The 22,567-nt window shown below is 31.2% G+C and overlaps 1 protein-coding gene and 1 long non-coding RNA gene across 2 annotated transcripts; both read left to right on the top strand.

Annotated features, from left to right (window-relative positions):
• The first annotated feature begins 390 nt into the window (after nt 1-390).
• LOC111706659 (uncharacterized) lies at nt 391-20,672 on the top strand. Its single transcript, XM_023479569.1, has 28 exons — nt 391-459; nt 1,301-1,342; nt 3,995-4,268; nt 4,542-4,611; nt 5,022-5,128; nt 5,475-5,624; nt 5,993-6,083; nt 7,621-7,681; nt 8,456-8,506; nt 8,934-8,977; nt 10,075-10,151; nt 10,769-10,863; nt 11,064-11,143; nt 12,084-12,169; nt 12,357-12,442; nt 13,082-13,228; nt 13,319-13,359; nt 13,764-13,844; nt 14,696-14,801; nt 16,112-16,180; nt 16,306-16,371; nt 17,815-17,877; nt 18,584-18,670; nt 19,121-19,181; nt 19,532-19,637; nt 20,283-20,368; nt 20,577-20,615; nt 20,654-20,672. The coding sequence occupies exons 1-28, from the start codon at nt 408-410 to the stop codon at nt 20,670-20,672; spliced, it is 2,337 nt and encodes a 778-aa protein (XP_023335337.1). The 5' UTR covers nt 391-407.
• A 61-nt stretch (nt 20,673-20,733) lies between these two features.
• On the top strand, nt 20,734-22,560 carry LOC111706671 (uncharacterized). The gene is made up of 3 exons (XR_002766285.1): nt 20,734-20,790; nt 21,588-21,595; nt 22,500-22,560. It is a non-coding gene; the product is annotated as an uncharacterized LOC111706671 (long non-coding RNA).
• Nucleotides 22,561-22,567: the final 7 nt, after the last annotated feature.

The following is a 22,567-nucleotide window of genomic DNA, read 5'->3' on the forward strand; positions in this document are numbered from 1 at the left end:
TTATTAGTCCAATGAACATAAATCAGGCCCATTCACCTAATTAGTTAATTTTTAAGCTCCTGATGAAATCATTTGCTTCAGAACAACATCAATTGTAAATCAGATTGTTAAAATGTCGTCTTCTTTTTCCACAGTTTTATGTACAGTCATAACCAGAAAACTCCAAATAGGAAGACGACTTTTTAGCAATACGCAAGTGTATTTACTGGTGTCATACAGCAAATAGTTTTACTAGACACTTATTAAATCACAAATCAAGTGAAATGGGTCTGTTTACACTGCACAATTTCTGTTTCCCGTGCTCACCTATCTAAAGTGATAATCTAAGTTTAAAAGTCGTCTTCCTATTCCAGAGTTTTATTATTATCACTGTATCTCACTGTAAAAATATCAAAATAGAATATAAAATGAAGAGTTTGGTTCTGTGCGTGGTTATCTTCACATTTTCACTTACTAAAGGTAGGATAAGATAGTTACAAATATAAAACTTCTTTTTTTACTTTCTCCATACAATTGTGATTACACAATAAACATACTTGTTAGAATCAGCAAGTTAAGAATAAATTATAGCTTTCTTAATTCTATTTTTCATTTTAATTGAAAAATATTTTTCTAAAGAAAATCTGGAAACCATTTAAACTATAATACTAGATGGGAAACTCAGATTTTCCTGGAGATCTAAAATTTTTCGAACCATGTTAAGTTTCCCAATTAAAATTTGAGGAAAATCGGTCAAATTTTGCATTCGTGTTGATAAACAACCAAGAAAGTACTACTTTATCTACATATAAACAACCAAACATAAAACAGAGATTATTGCTTTATACACAGATCGTAAGCCCAGCTTTTTTAGGAGTTTACGAGTAATTGAAGAGAAGCTTTATTAATTGACAGCCTCTCTTTGTTTTCATGTGTATCTATGCTTTTAAAATATTTTATATAAATCAAAATAGAAACCGTAAGTCGTCTTCATTGTATTGATATACGCAACGACGACTGTAAGTCAAACTTAATTTAAAACTTTTTAACCAAATAAAGAACATCCCGCGGATCTGCCAAGTTTCCCAACCAAAATTAAAGACAAATCGGTCAAGGGGTATAATAGTTACATTACAATCAAGAAAAAAAAGAAACAGAGGTTAATATAACTTTTTAAAATGTAGATAAAGATCTAAAAATACTTGATAGCACTGCTTTAAAGAAAATAAGCACTAAAAATGAGGCTGCGTGGCACAGACAAAAATTTCATTTTAAATTTCAATTTTTCAATTAAATATTTTATTTTTTCATATTTTTTTAGGTTCCGCCGATCATGCTCATCATCATCATGATTCATATTCAGGTATTTTTTTAATTAATGTTTGTCTATCATACAGTTAAACTCAAATATAAGAAGACATCTGCAGAATTTTTTAAATAAATGTCGTCTTAAAGATTTTCACTATATGAAGCTGTTTGATAACATGTTCCACGTATCCCTTTGATATCTTTGAAAAATACAATTGACAGATTCATATTCAAATCAAGGCGACATTATATGAAGTCTCCTGGTGTCTTCATAAATATGAGTTTAACTGTATTATACAGGGTTACCAACACAGGATGAAACTTCAGAGACGATTGTACGGAATTTGTTTTTCTTGTTTCCTTGCATTCAGGGTTCCTTGCAGGCCAAAACTGGTATATTTATGTGCTTAATCATTTAGTAAACCATAAAATACTTAATTAAATGTAGAAACCAAAAATCAAGCTTTTAATCATTATATTTTTAGAGTTTTGGGTCGTATTTATTGTCTCATTCTTTGTGGGTAACTCTGTATCTTTAACTTTTTCCTAAAATCAATAATCATAATTTGCATTCTCCTACTTTTCAAATTTTTTTTTCTTCATATAGTCCTTGTATATAGGTGGTTCCTAGTTTAAAATCCTTGTATATAGGTGGTTCCTGGTGTATAGTCCTTGTTTATAAGTGGTTCCTAGTTTATAATCATTGTATAAAGGTGGTTCCTGGTGTAAAGTCCTTGTACAAAGATGGTTCCTGGTTTATAGTCCTTGTATAAAGGTGATTCCTGGTGTAAACTCCTTGTACAAAGGTGGTTCCTGGTTTATTGTCCTTGTATATAGGTGGTTACTGGTTTATAGTCCTTGTATATAGGTGGGTCCTGGTGTATAGTCCTTGTATATAGGTGGGTCCTGGTGTATAGTCTTTGTATATAGGTGGTTCCTGGTTTATAGTCCTTGTATATAGGTGGGTCCTGGTGTATAGTCTTTGTATATAGGTGGTTCCTGGTTTATAGTCCTTGTATATAGGTGGTTCCTGGTTTAAAGTCCTTGTATATAGGTTGTTCCTGGTTTATAGTCCTTGTATATAGCTGGTTCCTGGTTTATAGTCCTTCTATATAGCTGGTTCCTGGTGTATAGTCCTTGTATATAGCTGGTTCCTGGTTTATAGTCCTTGTATATAGGTGGTTCCTGGTTTATAGTCCTTGTATATAGGTGGTTCCTGGTTTACAGTCCTTTTATATAGGTGGTTCCTGATTTATAGTCCTTGTTTATAGCTGGTTCCTAGTTTATAATCCTTATATATATGTGGTTCCTGGTTTATAGTCCTTGTATATAGGTGGTTCCTGGTTTATAGTCCTTGTATATAGGTGGTTCCTGGTTTATAGTCCTTTTATATAGGTGGTTCCTTATTTATAGTCCTTGTATATAGCTGGTTCCTGGTTTATAGTCCTTGTATATAGCTGGTTCCTGGTTTATAGTCCTTGTATATAGTTGGTTCCTGGTTTATAGTCCTTGTATATATGTGGTTCCTGGTTTATAGTCCTTGTATATAGGTGGTTCCTGGTTTATAGTCCTTTTATATAGGTGGTTTCTGGTGTATAGTCATTGTATATAGGTGGTTCCTGGTTTATAGTCCTTGTATATAGGTGGTTTCTGGTTTATAGTCCTTGTATATAGGTGGTTCCTGGTTTATAGTCCTTGTATATAGGTGATTCCTGGTGTATAGTCCTTGTATATAAGTGGTTCTGGCTTTATAGTCCTTGTATATAGGTGGTTCCTGGTTTATAGTCCTTGTGTATAGGCATTTCAACGGAAAAAGAAAGCTGCTCTGAATTCGTCATTATATAGCCTGATTTAAAAGTACTATGCTAATAATAACGCTCACAGTCCCTTTTTAACGACTGCCTGATCAAGTTATCTTTTTCTTCTTGCACACAATTCTTTTGAATCACGTATAATGAAAACACCTCAAATTTTGTAATAAACGTCAATGATTTGAAGATGGATCGGGAATCTATTTGACAAAATAGTTATTTTGGTGAAGAGTAGTTTAATATTGAGGAGGGGTGACCCCGGCATTGAATCGATATTTGATTGGTTTGGATCAAACACCTATTCTAGGCTGCCTGTCGTCTAACAAACAGGGGTAGATACAAATCATAAAAACTAAAATACAGAATTTTTCGAAATGTTAAGGTTTTTTTATGAATTTTTGGATATTTCCGGCCATTCCTCAGTTTCTATATATATATGTTTATCCTTCTTAAAAAAAAAACATTTATTATTGGCAAAATGAACCGTATTATTCTAATACAGCTCTTAAATGTGATTACGAAAGAAAAAACAATTAAGACTTACGAACGACAAAAGTTGAACCTTTTAAAGGCATTTTTATGAATTTAAATCTGATCTAGTGAACATTTTACAAAATAACTTTTGGCCAAATACCCAAGAACATTTTTCAAAAATGCAGATTTCAACATTTGATGTAGATCCAATAAAAATGAAAACCACTTAAGTGCTAGGCTCGGCATAACACTTGTGAGGGACTTCGTATATCCCAGGAGATTACTTAGAAAAACATTTTCTTATACATACAGGAAAATTCACATGAAAAAAATAAAGAAATATGCGATGCTTTTCAAGTTTTTCAAGTATGAAGTAAAAAAATTGATTCTCATCATATAAATTAAATTTATCTAAATTTTAGGATATGATTCCTATGGTTCCCCTCTACTGCCAGTTCCGATACCCTTGTACGACTCCCCTCAGGACCCAACCCCCATCGTTACCCAGGATACTTATGGTGCCCTTCTCGCCCCTGTGGCTGCACCCTCCGAAAATGGATATGGTGCCCCCCTAGCCCCTGTGGTTTCCCCCTCCGTGGATGATTATGGTGCTCCGCAAGCCCCTGTACTAACTACAGTAGCTCCAACTACAGTAGCTCCAACCCTCCCTCCATCGGCAACTATATTTAGGGATGGGCATTTGTCACTCTTAAAAAAATTACTTTGATCGTTTCAATAACAAGGACAGATAAATGAAAGCGAAACGAAAAGATCGTTTTTTAGACGCCCATTCTTAAAAAAGTAGATGAATCAAGGTATGTGAACTTGCTATGGTTGTGTTCTCAGAAAGCTATTTCTAAAACGTTTTCAACAGCTTACAACTAACATTAAGTTAACTTGAAATGTACGTTTGATGTTGAAACGATAGTTTTTAAACTCCAATAAGAAACTAGGCCCATCTGTGTTTAGTTTCACCAACATGGGAATATCAATCATCTCTCTTCTAGTCATCTTCCTTTGGCCAGTTTATACCTCTCAGGTAAATAAAGGGACTGTACATGTAATCTCAGGTAAATAAAGGGACTGTACATGTAATCTCAGGTAAATAAAGGGACTGTACATGTAATCTCAGGTAAATAAAGAGGCTGTACATGTAATCTCATGTAAATAAAGGGACTGTACATATAATCTCAAGTAACACTTTTTTCAGAATTGGCGCATGTTTGATTTACAACGGTAACCGTTTTTATAGCTGAATCTTGAGTGCCGGAAAACTCAAGGTTATGCAATGTCTTGGTTGCCAATTTTCAGCTATAAAAATAAGGATATTTACATCCCTCTAGAAATGAAGAATTGCTTGAAATTGCGCCAAGAGTCCAGCTGTAAGTAAACCCCGGTAAAGCTTTATCTTTGAAATTTCTTAATTAAATAATAATAATTATTATTCAGAATGTGATTGACGCTCGCAGTCGGAAAAGGCGAGATACTAGCGAATATATTGAATACTATGATTTCTATCCAGAGTACAACGGATACGATCAACCTAATGTTAAGAGGTAAAAAGACTTGTTTTTGTCATAATTAATGTAAAAAAAATTTAGTTTTTTTAAGTGGCAAACAGTAATAGTGTCATTTTTTAACAGCAACATAAAAATTATAGAGATTTGAACTGGAAAAAATGATAATACTGTTTGCAGCAATCCTTGTAATGTTGATGTCGACTGTAGAGTTTAAACATTTTCCTGAGTTGGATTTCAAAAAATTTAAAATGGACCAATAAAAAGACAATAAACATTAAAGAGATTTCGAGGTCACTCTGTGCACGCCAATTTGGTTTCAATTAAAATTTTAAGATTCTTTGTTATCTTCATATCCAAGTTGTGATCATCAATATTAATTTAGAGAGTACACTACTCCTAAAGCAGAGCTTGCTGAACCTGATTACCCAACTGGAACAGGAACTGGAGAACCTGAGATCCCTCCTCCAATCTTTGAGATCAATGAAGGAACCCTGATCGTTGTTGCTCTAGCAACTGCAGTCTTAGTCTTTTGGCCTGTCACGGTAATTTTGAAAATGATGATAATGATGATAATGATGATAATGATGATAATGATAATGATAATGATGATAATGATGATAATGATGATAATGATGATCATGATGATCATGATGATAATGATGATCATGATGATCATGATGATAATGATGATAATGATGATAATGATGATAATGATGATAATGATGATAATGATGATAATGATGATAATGATGATAATGATGATAATGATGATAATGATGATAATGATGATAATGATGATAATGATGATAATGATGATAAGGATGATAATGATGATAATGATGATAATGATGATAATGATGATAATGATGATAATGATGATAATGATGATAATGATAATAGTGATAGTGATATTTGCAGAATGGACGAATTGGCAGGATTTCCTATGTTCAAGAGATCAATTCAACCGAAACCAATTTCATCAAACGGGAAGGTATCAATCTTGTTAAAATAAAACCGGTATCTTCATGTCATGTGAAAAACAAGTATGCAGAAAATACCTATGGCTTTACCGATTTATCTGAAATAAACATAGTTTTCAGTAGTCGGGAACTGATGCTATTTGTGATAACATCTATTAAGGAAAATTTATTCAATGTCTATATGTTGTCTGTTTTACATAAATGAACGTTGAACGTTCTATCTATCTTTTTCAAATTGTGAGAAAATATCGATTGGAGCTTATTCTTACTACAATTAGTAATTGTGTCTTTGTCACAAACTCTGAGTTTCAAATCCCTATATCTTTGTTGTAGACCTTTGATATTTAAAAACATAAATTCTGTTAGGTCCAATAATCTTAGTTTCAAATATCAGAGATGTATACCATCAGGATGCAAAGATATGGGGAAAACAAAATTTGAAATTGTGGCAAATACTCAGTTTTTTTGCTTTAAAACTGATTTTATTTCATTTGTTTCCTCAGATCTCCCTAGATGTCCTAGCTGTCCTATGTTTCTTAAAATTTAAAAGTTGTAAAGAGTCTAAATCTAATTCCAAACATAGTTTTCTCTGAGTTTAAAAGTTAGAAAACTTCTGTTCCTAATTTTTTGCTAAACAGAATTGTAAAGTTGGCACCATCTGCTTCTTTTTACTCATTCTGCAGCAAGGATATCATACAACGTATTGATTTTATATTCTTGAAAGAAGTGAAAACCTAATTTTAATGTACAGAGTGGCATTTATCGTACAAATATGTGAGACAAGAATGAAATAGATTGTCCAAGTTTTTTTTTGAAATTTTTTATTTTATGTGCAAAAGTGACATTTCTTTTTGCAGAAACATTGTAGAACTTATCAGTATCAAACATTTATCAAGCCATAAAAATGGCGTTAATTATTTTCCAAATTATTGGTCAATAAAAAGGAACTGTAAAGCGTAATTTCTATTGGCCCTTCATAAAAGATGACAATGTCCGATTCACAACGGTACCCTTAAAACCTTTTTATGATAAATATTGTGGAATATATTTTAGTTTTTCTATGTTAAAAGTTTTTCATTATGATAATTTTATATATATTCCTGCAGTAGAAACACGCAAGTGACTTTTGAAATGAAACCACAATTGAAAACAATGCATTTTTTAAAATTATATTCATTGATATCTAACTCATACTTGAACAGACAAAGCTTTTAAGAGTACTTTTGTGAATCGGGCATTGTAATCTTTTCATGGAGGGAGAACTTACGCTTACAGTCCCTTTAAGGTTTTACGGTGCGTTTTGAATCGAGCTTAGTGTAGTATTAGCCACCTTTGTGGAGCGATCCTGCATTTTGTTATCGGTTGACAATGACAGTCATAGATATAAGTTTGATAAGTTTCGATCATATATTAGTTTATTTTCTTAAAATAATTAATCTCCGCTGACGATTTTATTAGATTGTATCTCGTGGAGTTTTATAACAAAGACGAGAAAAAAAATGGTTTCCCAATATGCCAATCCTTTAATTATAATTTTTTTATTTATAGGTTTCACGAGGAGGGTCTAGACCTGCTGCATTCCCAAGATCAAATGGACAGCATGCACCGGGTAAATAAAATAAAATCCTGCACAACTAATCCAGAGTGAAACTTATTTGAAACCAAACAATAGACAGATACAGTAAGAGCCAAAAAACTGTGAAATTGGAAGACGACATTATAGTAAGAACCAAGTGTATTTGATGTTGTTGAAAAAGTAAATAGTTTGCTGGTAACTTATGAAATCACTTATTTAGTGAAATTAACAGTGTACAATTTCGGTTTCTCATGTTTATTGGACTATTTTATGCCATAACTTGAGTCTCAAAGTCGTTTTCCTATTCCAGAATTTTGAGTAATATTACATACTAGCATGGGAATCCAGCTTTGCTAGGAAACTAAACTCTCTTTATTAAAGTATTAAAGTATAGATCACTTCATTTAGAATTTACCAAGTTCCACAATCAAAATTTGAGTCAAATCAGTCAAGGGGTTCATGAGTTATGATCGGACATACAAACAAACAGAAAAAATATATTACTACTTCATACAGAACTATCTTGGGAACCCAGCGTTGCCCAGGTTACTCAAAATTACTCCGACCGTTTACCCGCACTCATTCGTAAATTACTATTTCAGCTATTTATCTTGATAAAAGTTGACTCCCTTAACTTATAATCTCAAGCTAAGAAGTTAAGAACATCCCCATGGATCTTCCGAATTCCCCAATCAAAATTTGAGGCAAATCGGTCCAGGGGTTGCCAAGTTATGATCGGACCAACAAACAAACAAGCAGACAGACACCCAAACAGTGATTACGACTTTAAATGTTAATGTTTACTAGATGGACCGGCCCGTGTACTCGATGTAAAGGTTGTAAAGGCAGTACAGCTGGGTGAGTAAATTTTAGCAAATCAAAAACAAACATTTTTGTAATTTTTATCTGGCCTTGATAAAAAAACACTTTGCTTCGGCAAAAAAGTAAATTTTCTTTATCTTTGCAATGTTTGGAGTCAGAGCTATTGCTCAAAGGAATTGAGTCTTTGCCAAAAACTCAAATATTTGTGACCTTATATCTTTAGAACCCAATGTCGTAAACCTGTGATATTTCAATCTCAGATTATTTGATTGAACAGAATTCACAATTTGAACTATCTAAGGTCTACAACATTTGGTTGCAAAGATGTTGTGATTCGAAAATCAGAGTTTGTGGCAAAGACTCAAATCCTTTTTTTGAAAACTTTACATACATAAAATATAAACGATATTTTCCAACATGAATTCTTCAAGTAAGAAAAGAGATTTAAAAAAGTATATTTTAGGTGGACAGGCTGGTAACTGCTTGGAACCGTATGTAGTTGTTGAGGTAAGTTATAAATCAGGGATGAACATTTTCCATGAAAACGTTTTCTCCTCTTCACAAATATTTCCTCCGCCGGTTTTATCCCTTAATAGAAATATGTACCAATATTATATAATTATACGCACCCTGGACTAACTAGGGTGAGATGCGTTCGGTTTCTTCTATTTGAATTCGATCACCTGTTGGTATGTAATTCAACAATTTTTAAACTTACAAAGACGAATTGGTCTTTTCATACTTTTTCCTTTAAAACGCATGCACCAACAAAAAAGTATACAAGAAGAAAGGCGAAAAAATTTTATGTTTATTGGGATTATGACCGAATCGTTAAATCCGCATGCGCTATACAAGGCTTATAAGACGCTTCGCGCATAATACTCAAATTCAACTTTTATCGATTGTTTTCGTGGATTTAAAACAAAATCTAAAGGAGTTGAGTTTTTGCCACAAACTCCAAGTTTCAATTCACTTTATCTTTGCAACCGGATGCAGATATTTCAATCAGTCAGAATTATTAGTTTGAAATGTCCAACGTCTACAAGAACGGGTTGCAGAGATACAGGAATTAAAAAATCAGAGTTTGTGACAAAAACTCAACTCCTTTGTCAGGCAGATTTTTTTAATTCAAATCAATCCATAAACCTTTCCTGGGATCATGTGAAGTCCCACATAAAAAGGTGGGCCCGATAAGTTCAGCCGTTTAGAAAAAAAAACCCAAACAATATATAGATAGACCAAAAAATGATGTTCTGTTGTGATTTAATCGTGAATATTACATGAATAGTTCGTTTTTTTGAAATATAGGTTTTACTCCTCTTATTTTTCTTTATATTTGTGATTCAGATTTTGTATGAATTCTTAGTAAACAATTTTTCGGTTTGATTAAACAAAATGAGAGTAACTATGAATAAATCAAGAAAGTGTTTTTATTAAATCTTTTATGATAATATTTTTCTTTTTAATTTTAATCAGTATTTTGTATGAATCTTAGTTATTAAGATTTTTTGTTTGATATTAAAAAACATAACGATAACTAAATCTAAATTTTTTGTTCATAGCTAAATAATTAATTATTAAAAAATGACAAGAAATAAATTAAGGTTGATGATCCGAGCCAAAGGCAGCAGACGAGACCTGGCTCCGGACCTCAGACTCAGTGGAATGAAACTTTTTCAATGTAAAATATTAGAATATTTAAATAACCTTTTTTTCTTTTTCGATTACCTTATGGATGTTTTATTCTAATTTAGTTTAAAAGAAAGAATTATACTGCGGCATGAAGGCGGTCTTTTACTTTAAAAAATGTTGCTATTGATATTTTTCTCAAGATAATCAGGGACTGAATTTAATGAATTTGAACTACTTACTGCCAATTCAAATTTGAATCACCGATTTAAACTCTTCCTTAACCTTTAACTTTGAATCGGTGGTTCAAATTTAAACCGCGACAGTAGTTAGTTCAGCGACGTAGCTCAAATTCATTCAATTCGGGCACTTTTTCAAAAATAGTTAGAATTTGAAAAATCCTTCATCAAAAATAGTTACAATAATTAAGAATTAAAAATCAAAACAATAACAAAGATTGTAAATAATAAAAAATTTAAAAAAAACTAAATTTAAAAAAATATTTTTTTAAATTTTAAATTTAAAAAAAAAATTAAAAATGTTGAAAATTTTTTTAAAAAATACTTACATTTTTTAGCCTATGTCACCCATACGTGTCCACAAAAAATGTCAGCCCAATCGGTCCAGCCGTTTGATCGGCCAGAGGAAAAATATATACAAATGTTTTAGGGATATAACGAGCTGCAGCTCTGAGGTTCTGTTTGAGGTTTGGGACCAGGGACAGAAAATTGGAAAATCAGATACATTCTTGGGACTGGGCATTGGTAAGTTTTTTATTATCTCAAAATATAATTATAAAGATAATGGAATCTTTGCCACAAACTCTAATTTTCTAATATTTTTGCAATTGAAACCCAATGTCGAAAGAGAAGTTTGAAATATCAAACGTTTACACCATCAAATTTGAGTTTGTAGCAGACACTCAATTTCTTTAAAATTTTGTAATTTTCATGTTTTGTTTCAGTATCAGTAAGTGAGTTGATGTGCACTGTCAGCCAACGTCACGTGATCCCTCTTCAGGGTAGACCGTACGAAGAGGATCAGGTATACTAGATCAAGATAAAGATCAAGATCAAGATTATTTTGTAATTTAAGTCCTATTTACTTGTTTTATCAAAAGCTTTTAATAAGTCTAAACTCGATATTACCACCTTACTTTTGAAGTTTCAAAACTTATGTATATATTTAAAAATTGAGAATCTATTTCAAAAATTTTTTTATTTCGTATGAAACTAATTCCATAGTGCGGACTTCTATCAGTATTATTTATTCATATAAAAGTTAGGGAATAGTTTAGAGACGGCTTTAAAGATTAAGATCTAGGAAATATATCAGTTTTGGCAAATGGTGCGAAGTCTGAGATTTCTTCTGCTCTATTAATTACATCTTCCACCAGGCTTTAAGGGCCTGTCGTGTTTAATGATCCTCCATTTAAAGAGGAGTCTTTCCGATTCACAATGGGGTACACTTAGAGGGAGTGTTCGTGAAAAATGAAATGGAGTATAGGTCGACGTCGAATTGAATTTGGTATCGATCGCTACTAATTTTACTTCTATCTGTTGCGTCTATAATGATAAAATTGTTAAAAACAACTCATACCGAAGGGCGTAGTGTCCATACAAATTCAGGGAGTTGCACTATTCCACTCAGAACGTAAATAATTAAGAAATTACAACCTACAATTGTCGAATTCAATTTGAAACATTCGTATACTATTGATATATTATAATATTTTTAGAAATTAAAAAAAAAAATATTATAAAACGGATATATGGTTAATAATCCCTAAAATCGAAAACTATTTCTAATAAAAAAACTATTTCTAAGAAACTAATAAGTTTATACTACAGTATGATCCATACAACCGAGGCATAGGAAGACGACTGTTAGACACAAGTTTTAATATAGTGCAATAAACATGAAACATGTACAGAAATTGTCGAGATAACTTTAATATCGTCCTATTGTACTGTTGTATTTCAAGGTGACCGGAATGTTGACGATAGAGTTCCTGTTTAAAGATGGAGGAATATCATTCTCAGATACTGATACTATGCACGGAGTTCACAAGTAGGTCTTAATCACAGATTTAATAGATAGAGCATACTCATTTATACTCATTTGCATTAATTTTGTTTTGTTTATCATTTATTCAGACTCCTCAAAATGTTGAACAGATTACAATAATAAAGATGAATTATAGACATTTTTCTGTTTATGATAAGCACTATACCTAAACTAAAAGTTCTGTTCTAAGGACCCTTGAAATGCGGCAAAGTAAAGGAGTTGGAGGAGGTGTACAGTATAATACGAAGACGACATATTTTCTCTACGAGCCACCAGGTAAAAAGAGCATGCTGCAGAATGCAGATAGGAACCTGTTTTCATGTGGAACATAATAACCAAGTTTTAATTGGTTATTAATTTGGTAATTTGATGACAAACTCTTCAAGCAAATTTAACTTTACATTTCCCCTCAACCAATATGAATAATTGTTTGCACTATATAGATATATATCCAAATAATATTATATACAGGGTTACCCAAAAAGTATGAGACTTATGTGACGACCTATAGAGAAGGTTTTATTTGACTTTCCTAGAATATAGTTTATTAATGACAAACTAATTAATTTGGCACATACATACATATTTACAATAAAGACAGAATAAATTCCATCCAATTTTCTATAAAATATCATAGAAGTTTGCTTTTTGTTTTGATTGCTGATTCAGATTAACGAAATAGTTAATATAAGTGCTTTAACAATAGTTAAACAATTAAGATTTAAACCTGTGTGCTTTGTTTAAAAATGATTCACAGTTTGAATATATAAAATACCTTTAAAACGTAACAATTAAAAAATACATAATACTTCATTTTATGTCACAAAACAATCCACGACGATTATTGTGATATTATTAACCATGAAACTAAAACATGAGTTTGCGCTTGACTAACCCTCTCCGCCATTTTGCAAGATGGCGGCCTAGACTCCGTGGACTGGGCTAAACAGGCGGCAATACAGGAAAAGTCGGCTCCCGTCGACGGGATATCTTTGATTCCCGACCTAAAGGAAAATATCACAATCTTGAGGAGGGAATCCTATATTAGAGCCAATAAACAAGGTAAGAGAAGAGTGCTTGCTTTAAATCAATTATTTAGTTGTAAAATCTAATCTTATTCTTAAAAAGTCAATTTTGATTGAACTTGTTTAGATTTACTGAACGGGGCGGATGTTGCAGATTTGGCGATTCAGGTGAACAACTTTACTTTTGTGCATAAAAAATGTAAAGTTCAAAAAGAACAGATTCGAAATTCAAATACATTCATTGGTAGCGAGACGTGTTTATATCAATACAATGAGAATGACTTTTTTAAAAATTTTGATTTTTAAAACGCTTAATTTTTTCAATTTACAAATTAATCATAGTTTACAAGTAATCATAAGAGAAGCTCTTCCTAGTATTAATATATACGCCGACGACTAACAGATTAAAAAATGTACCGTTTTTTCCAAAACAGAAAAAAAATGATTTATGTAAAAAATCTTAACACTTCTAGATACCACCGTCACAAACATTGTAGGACGACATTCAATTGGTTTTAATGAGCTAAAGAACAATATAAAACTCTAAGTAATGAATAACTGAAATAATGTAGGAATTAGCTGCTAGATCTAGAAATACATCTTTGGATGACCAACCAACAAAATCTACACTTCTTATACATGCAGTACAGAAGGTGAATCTTTAGTCTTTCTAAAAAGTTTAAGGTTATTAATAAGTGTAATGTTATTAATAAGTTTAAGGTTATTAATAAGTCTAAGGTTATTAATGACTTTAAAAAGTCACCAAAGAAAAACTGTGAACTTGTGAAGGTTCCAAGGATTCTGAAAAAGTGATAGCAGTGATAGCTAGAAAACTCTGGAATAGAAAGACGACTTTAAAAATCAATATAAATTAAGAAAGTCAAATGAGCACAAACCACAGCAATTGGGCAGTGTAAATAGATTTTTACCAAATTAGTGATCTAATAAGTGTCAAGCAAAACTATTCGCTCTGTAACAACATCAAATGCATTTAAGAATTGCTATAATGTCGTCTTCCTTTTCCTTTGTTTTCTGGTTATCACTGTATCTAAAATCTTTATTGTTCGTTTTATATTTGCCAGAGTTAAAGGAAAACAGATGTTAAGAATAGATAATCTAAAAATGTATAAAACTTCTAAGTTTATATGAAACCTTTCAAAAGATACAAAAACCTTAAAAGTTTTAAAACAAGGAACAAAAGTTATTGTTCAAAGCACATTATTCTTTTTTTTAAATCCATGTCTGTAAAGTGTAAATATAGTACTTTTGTCAGAGAATCATCAATATTCCCCATATATCATACTATATCAAGTATTCATGTAAGACCATGTCATATTTTATTTTTTGCTTAACTTACGTTGCATAAACAATAAAAATTAACTAAATATTTTGGATGTAGTGTATAGATTCCATTTATCGTGTTTTTGAGGCATTTTTAAACCCACAACAAAAGCTCATTAAATAGACAAATATTGAATACATACATATATATTATATTTTTCAGCCTCCTCGAACTCAAAGCAGCTCAGTTCAATCTCCAACTCTTGATTCTACAGAAAATGTTTGCTCTGACAGTTTAGGAGATGTTAGTCTCACGTCTAAAGAATCAGGTAGGGGGTGGGGTGTCCCAAAAAATACCGAAAGCGTCGTCTCTAATCCACGCGGAATTATCTAATTTTGAAATTTCCAATATATTTTCGTATACTCGTCCTCGTATATCTCAATACAATGAAGACGACTTCTGATTTCAGTTTTTGATTTTCACTGAGCTTTCAGAGTCGGAAACTTTAGACATTTTAACCATGGTTAAATAGGATTCTAACCATGGTAGAATGAATGAAAACGACAGATTTTTCTAACCATGGTTAATTTTTACCATGGCGTAATAGTTTGCGGCATCAGCTCTGATTGGACACACATACCACGCAAATCTGCACCTTTGGTAAAAGTAAATTCAACCTATATGAAGCATAAAGCCTGACCGCGTCAACCTTTTTGCGCCGGCTAGTTCAGTCCATAGAGTTAGGTACAGTACAAACTGGGACCGGAAAGGTTGACCCGACTCGGAAATTCAAATGTACTACGGCTGCTCTTTCTAGACTCTGGGTTGGAACTATAGTCAATATGACCTTAAATCTTCTTATGATACAGGGTGTCCCAATAAACATGGGAATTCAGTGACGAATTCGATATCGTCTTTTTAAATAATTCTTTGATTTAGTATAGTGATACCTACTGAGAAAGCTGTAATCTGTAAGAATTTCGTCTGCAATGTTCACATTCTGTTTGTTTATGTTTTGACTGCATACGGTTGTACTTTAGTAAAACAAGAAAATTACAGTATACAAACAGAGTAAACTTGTCCGTCTTCACTGTTCACCTTGCGGAGACATTACAGACACATCTTTCCAGTCATTTACCGTTTTCATAAAATAAACTCTAGCAGACATAATAATATTATGGCTTTTAAAATTAGGCATTACAATGCTAATTCATAACAAAGACGATATCGAATTCATCACTGAATTCCCATGTTTTTTTGGGACACCCTGTAGTTAAACCAAACCATCTTTTTTAACATACGGTAGAAATTTAACAATGATAAAACACATCTCTTAAGTTTAGGCTTCAGGCATCATGGATATATATGCAGAAACATAAAAACAAAAAGAAGTTGTCAATTATCAGTTAAATCTTTGTTTGTAAATATATAACCTTGTAATTTTAAAAAAACCTTTTTATAAATCAAAACTTAAATAGAAAAGACGTCCTATTGTATTTATATAAACACTGAAGACTGTACGTAAACGTACACTTTACGGTATGTCAAGAAGATTTTATTGTCGTTTCTGAATTTTTCGTGTCAACAAAACTAAATGTCGTCTTGAGTGTAATGAAACTAAAACTCTCGAAAATCAAGGTGGTCCTCTGAGGAGGGGAAGAGAAAAGAAAAGAAATCTAATCAGCACAATTAAAAAACGATTCTCAGGTAATTGAAAACTGTTTTACTGGCTTCTTATATATTTACGTAACAATCTTCTGTTGTAGAGAATAATTAGATAACTCTATCTATCTATCTCTGATTACAAATGTTTATACAAGCACAATATTTAGGAACTAGATCATTATCTACAAGTATGAAGTTTGAAGATAATTCTAGAACCTCTTCATCTTCTAGAGGTAAATATTATGTAAACATAAATATTTCATAATATTACATTTTTCAATACAGGTGTCTTATTTTAACGAAAGATTTCATAATATCATTTTTGAATATGACCCCAGAGATTGGAAATGGACGGTCAGAATTAAACAGTTTGCAACTAAGTCGATTTTTTGACAGTATAAATCCACCAATGAAAGCTTAAATTGAGAGCAGCGACTTGGTTGGAAGTTTAAAAACAGTACAAAGAGATGTGCAAAGTGTACTGTAAAACCTTGTTTGATATAAAAGATATAAAAATAAGATAAATAAGATAAATTGTTAGCTTTCGTAATTCGTTTAATTGTGTAATACATCATCTCTTAAATAAAGAGCTTTATAGACGTAATGCACCTTATATTATATAATAAAGAGCTTTATAGACGTAATGCACCTTATATTATATAATAAAGAGCTTTATAGACGTAATGCACCTTATATTATATAATAAAGAGCTTTATAGACGTAATGCACCTTATATTATATAATAAAGAGCTTTATAGACGTAATGCACCTTATATTATATAATAAAGAGCTTTATAGACGTAATGCACCTTATATTATATAATAAAGAGCTTTATAGACGTAATGCACCTTATATTATATAATAAAGAGCTTTATAGACGTAATGCACCTTATATTATATAATAAAGAGCTTTATAGACGTAATGCACCTTATATTATATAATAAAGAGCTTTATAGACGTAATGCACCTTATATTATATAATAAAGAGCTTTATAGACGTAATGCACCTTATATTATATAATAAAGAGCTTTATAGACGTAATGCACCTTATATTATATAATAAAGAGCTTTATAGACGTAATGCACCTTATATTATATAATAAAGAGCTTTATAGACGTAATGCACCTTATATTATATAATAAAGAGCTTTATAGACGTAATGCACCTTATATTATATAATAAAGAGCTTTATAGACGTAATGCACCTTATATTATATAATAAAGAGCNATTCAATCATTTTACCCACTAAACATTTCCCAACCCGTCCTTTTTCCAAATATGCTGCAGTTGAAATATTCTTATTAGAAAAACGTATTTTTTTTGTATCTTGATGAATGTATTCAACTATTTTGCAGAAATATACTCGAATAGCAAACATTTTATGATGTAAATACTTCTATATTAAGAAATTCTTTCGGAAGACTAAGAACTTTTTTATATTATTTTTTCCTTGAGAGATTAAATAAAAATAGATGTACATCATATCTGATGGACGGGAAAAAACTATAATGCAACAGTAAGGACACAGTTAAATTTAGTTCGTTTTGTGTGATAAGGTTTGAACAGAAAAACTGCAGAACTTACCATTGACTTTGTTAATGAAAACTGATCTAGGTTTCCAGACACTTTACAAAAGTCAGAATTGCTAGTTTAAAACTTGTTTATGTTTAGTTCCTTCTCTTGATCGGATACGAAGTGCATCTGAACACCGTTCTGAAAACTTCTCAAATACAAGTAAGAACTAAATATTTTTCTATTGTTGTAAATACTAGCTTACTAATTTACTAGCCCACTCTTTCCCGACAAACATTCATTTTACAAACTACACATACTTCTTTGATGTACCGTACATGTCTGATGACTTCTAGACACTGTCTCTTATCCAAATAAATCTTTACAATGCGGTCACACTCGATCCACAAGTTATAATGAAAACGTAAAACTTATTCTGCATTACTATTTACTGGTAAAACTTTGTGACCCCATAGAGTTCTGATTTTATGAGCAAGTATGAGAAATGAAAATTTATTTGCTTAAAACCTTCTTGTTCGTATCAATTACTTTTAAATAAAAAAAGTTATGATTGAAAGCATGTAAGAATTGAATCTACCATAAAATTGTTTTATTTTACACGCCGGATGTTTGAATCCGTTAATCAATAATATTATTCTTTTATGGACAACCCAAAATGTTTCTTACCAGCACATTCAAATTAGCCCTTTCAGCAGCTAACCCACCGACCGGACCTTCCAAATAACCTTCAAACAACCATGACCCTGCAATAACTAACTAACCTTTAAAGTGCTAACCCACCCACCAGCTAACTAGTTAACCTACTAGCCAATTAACCCACTAACCCACTATCTAATTAACCCACTAACCCACTAACTAACTAACCCATTAACCCACTAACTAACTAACCCATTAACCCACTAACCAGGTGAAGAGTCTGGACTGGATTCTGATAGTGGTTGCTCACTTAGTCTAGCAAGCTGGAGGGGGAATATATCAATGTCATGGGAATCAGGTAGATAGATAGATAGATAGATAGACAGATATATAGATAGATAGATAGATAGATAGATAGATAGATAGATAGATAGATAGATAGATAGATAGATAGATAGATAGATAGATAGATAGATAGATAGATAACAGGTAGAGGGATACAGTTTGCTCAAATGTTGATGTGACGTATGAAAATATCTCAGGAGCGGGGTTAAATTTGATAAACATCATTTGATTGGAAACAATGATTTCTCAAGTCCGACCTTTTCATGCTTCTAGGACCTTTTTTTGACAATCTTTGTTATTGTTTTGGTAAAACTATTTACCCGGCGCACTTAACTTTTAATACGTCACGGTACATTGTATACAGAAACCTGATCAGTGATCACCCTTGAGAATACTCACAATTATCAAAAGTAATGTGAAAAAGAACAAAAACTAATTCAGAATATATTCATTTTCATTTAAGGTTCGTATCTGACGATTCCAGGACTCCACTCTGAGGATGCCAGCTCTATGAGTGACGTCAGGAAACTAATATGGCGGAAATCAAAATGGCGGAAGACAATATGGCGGAGCTCATTCAAAACTTTAATATTGCAAACGTAGCTTTCAAGTTTTGCCGAAAAACTTTTGAGGCCGGAGGCTAGATACAACTCGATTTACTCTTAAAACAGAAAGTTTATTATATTTTTCAAAAGGAAGTTTTTTTGATTAAATTTGAAAATTGTCTTCAAAAATTATTACAGTAACTGTATTTTACAAGTTCTTTATGCAAAAGTTTAAAAACAAAGGAATTATGTATTTAACAAAAAAAATTAAAAAGGTTTTATTTTTAGTCCATTATTTGTCTTGATATCCATATATGGTCCTGATTTAGTGGAATATCTGCAGCCTCCAATAAAACCTATGTTACTGAGGACAGTAGTCTTGTCCTCGAAACTTTAGAGGACGGTCGTCATCACCATTATCTTATACCAGCACAGGTATACATTATACATTTAAAAATTGGTAATTTTCTTCTTTTAGTTCAAAGAAATATATTTTTTTTATCATTTATCTATTTTTTTTATTTATTTTTTTATTTTTATTTATTATTTATTTATCTTAAGTGCTACCTATTTCGATCTTAAAAGCTGTGACAGATTTTGGATTAATTCGATTGATATTTTTAAATGAACTGATTACCTGCCTCCAACTCTGATTTTCTAAATCCTTTATATATTACTTGATGGCGATATTTCAAGCTTTGACTCGTTGATCAAGTAGACTTCATCGTTAGAAATATCAGACGTTTATCCAATAAGGTTGTTAAGATTAAGAAGTAAAAAATGAGAGTTTGAGGCAAATAATCCATTCATTTGATTGTGGGAGCGTTTAAAATTTATCTCATCTCTATAAATGTTTTAAGTTCTCAGGAAATTAAAATGGTTTAAATTTCTTTCTTTTTTTATATAAAAATAGAGTTTGATTTCTACCTTTAAGGAAATGTAAATAAGTAATCGACTCTTTTTACAATGAACCGATCGAATTCATTCCAGCGCTTTTAATCTTTTCTCAGGTCGAATGGGGGCGTTAAAGGGATAAAATTTATGGAAAATAAAATGTTTGAAAAAAAAAATGATTTTAAGGTTGCTAAGCGAGGAAGGTTTAAGAAGAGAGGAATAAAGCTTCATATTTACCTGGATCATATATTTGTTGCACGACACATCAAATTGTAAGTTTTAAGTTTAAGAACACTTTATTTTTATATTTAAAGGTATTTTCTTCGTAATTTTCATGTGACTTTTCATTTTATTATTTAAGAATTACATCAATACCGTTTAAACTTTAGTAACAATGAGGAAAACAAAATTGTATGTCTATTTTGAAAAGATAAATTTTCTATGAGGTTTTCTTCTGTGTACAATATATATGTACTGCAGGGGTACAGTATGTTCTGCCTGCGATGTACATATACCTATGTTTATTGTATCTATATGTATGTACTGCAGGGGTACAGTATGTTCTACCTGCGATGAACCTATACCTATGTTTATTGTATCTATATNATTTGGTTTGGATATATTAATAATAATAATATTTTTATTAAAAGATGGATACGCATTGTCTGCATACATCTCTACCCTCTATGGAGCTGTAAGTATATTTAATCTCCTCACTATCTTCTATCTAGTATCAGTATCCAATTGACACTCTGATTGGTTTCATTTTAGATACTTTCCTGGATAATAATGTAAGATTAATTTAAGAGAATAATCAAGATAAACAAATGAGATAAAGCATTGATCTTGATATCCACAATTCAAAAGTTTACAGCTCAAGATCATTATATATTTTGCATACAATACATAATCTTTGTTGATACAACTGCACGCATTGTGATTTTCAACCCTCTATACATATCTTCTACACAATAAAACAAGACATTCGTATATGTGTTCCCTATAGCCGGCAAAACGGCTGGACCGAATGAGCTGACACTTTTAAGGGAACCCATGGGAAGCATCGGGGTGATATAGGCTAAAAAATAATATATTTAATCTAATATATGAATTGCAAAGTACTTTTTTTTATCAAATTTAATGTTACAATGTTCTTTAAAAAGTGTCAAAGGCTTTTTACAAGTCAAAATCGTCATAAAAATTGGCTTTTATAAACAGATTTTTTTAAATTTTAGTTTTTAAGATTTTTTCTTTTGTAAACAAAATACGGAAATCTATCTGGAATGGTTTTAAGATAAAGATAATAAAAAATGAAAAAAAACGTTTTTACAAAAATGGGTAGATTAAAAATTTAATTGCAAAAAATATTTATTTCAATTTTTTATTCGTCGGCCTACTGACTACTGGAAAGCCAATTCTTTAAAACTCTCTGAATTAAATACAAAATATTTCTTAATAATTAACTTTTAATATTTTCATGCTCTTCATTAGGTATAGAGGTAATTCATTTTATTTATTTATTTAAAAAAAAAAATTTTAAAGGGTATGTCAACATAAATTTATTAACTCGCAAAATAGAAAGGAGTCTTTTAGTGGCTCCCTCGGAAAATAATTTTTTTGCTTTTTTAATAATTGAAGCTACTGTTTTATGCATATGAAAAGAGAACGTGTTTTTTTTGTGTATATTGTATAATTTAAATATAAAGAAACAGATGTTATTGCCACAAACTTTTATAATCCTTATACCTATGTAAACCTTTAATATTTAAAACTGAGACAATTTGATTTAACAGAGATCATAATTTGACATATCACAGATCTACTAAGTTATGTTGCAGAAATGTAGGATTAAAAATATCACAATTTGTGACAAAAACTTTCTTTAAAATATTGATTTATCATTATGAAATCAAAAATGATGTACGCTATGAATTATATGAACTGTATGTACAGGCATGCATCTTGGGTTTAAGATAAACCTTTTCTAAAAACTAACAAAGTTAAATTGGCAAAGATTTGCGAAACATGAAATCTCCATTTTCTGCACATATTCTTTGCAAATTTTGCTATAAAATACTGAAATTTGAACATTTTAATAAACTAAATTGTTATTCAGGGGGTACTGTACTAATCTATATTCAGGGAGTACTCAACTAATCTATATTTAGGGGTTACTATACTAATCTATATTCAGGGAGTACTCAACTAATCTATATTCAGGGAGTACTCAACTAATCTGTATTCAGGGAGTACTATACTAATCTATATTCAGGGGGTACTATACTAATCTATATTCAGGGAGTACTAAACTAATCTATATTCAGGAGTACTCAACTAATCTTTATTAAGGGAGTACTCAACTAATCTATATTCAGCTTGAGTACAATACTAATCTATATTAAGGGAGTACTATAATGAAGATGGGAAAGTTTAGAGGAGCAGGATTAAAGAGAACTAAATCATATTTTTTA

The sequence above is a fragment of the Eurytemora carolleeae genome, unplaced genomic scaffold (genome assembly GCF_000591075.1).
Source record: "Eurytemora carolleeae unplaced genomic scaffold, Eaff_2.0 scaffold744, whole genome shotgun sequence".
NCBI classification, from domain to species: domain Eukaryota; kingdom Metazoa; phylum Arthropoda; class Copepoda; order Calanoida; family Temoridae; genus Eurytemora; species Eurytemora carolleeae.

What these genes read in the sequence shown, in the direction of transcription:
- LOC111706659 (XM_023479569.1), top strand. Translation starts at nt 408, where the DNA reads ATGAAGAGTTTGGTTCTGTGCGTGGTTATCTTCACATTTTCACTTACT. An exon ending in ATTCTTGGGACTGGGCATTG is followed by an intron (nt 10,864 to 11,063) that starts GTAAGTTTTTTA and finishes GTTTTGTTTCAG; the next exon opens with TATCAGTAAGTGAGTTGATG. An exon ending in AGCTCTATGAGTGACGTCAG is followed by an intron (nt 19,182 to 19,531) that starts GAAACTAATATG and finishes GTCCTGATTTAG; the next exon opens with TGGAATATCTGCAGCCTCCA.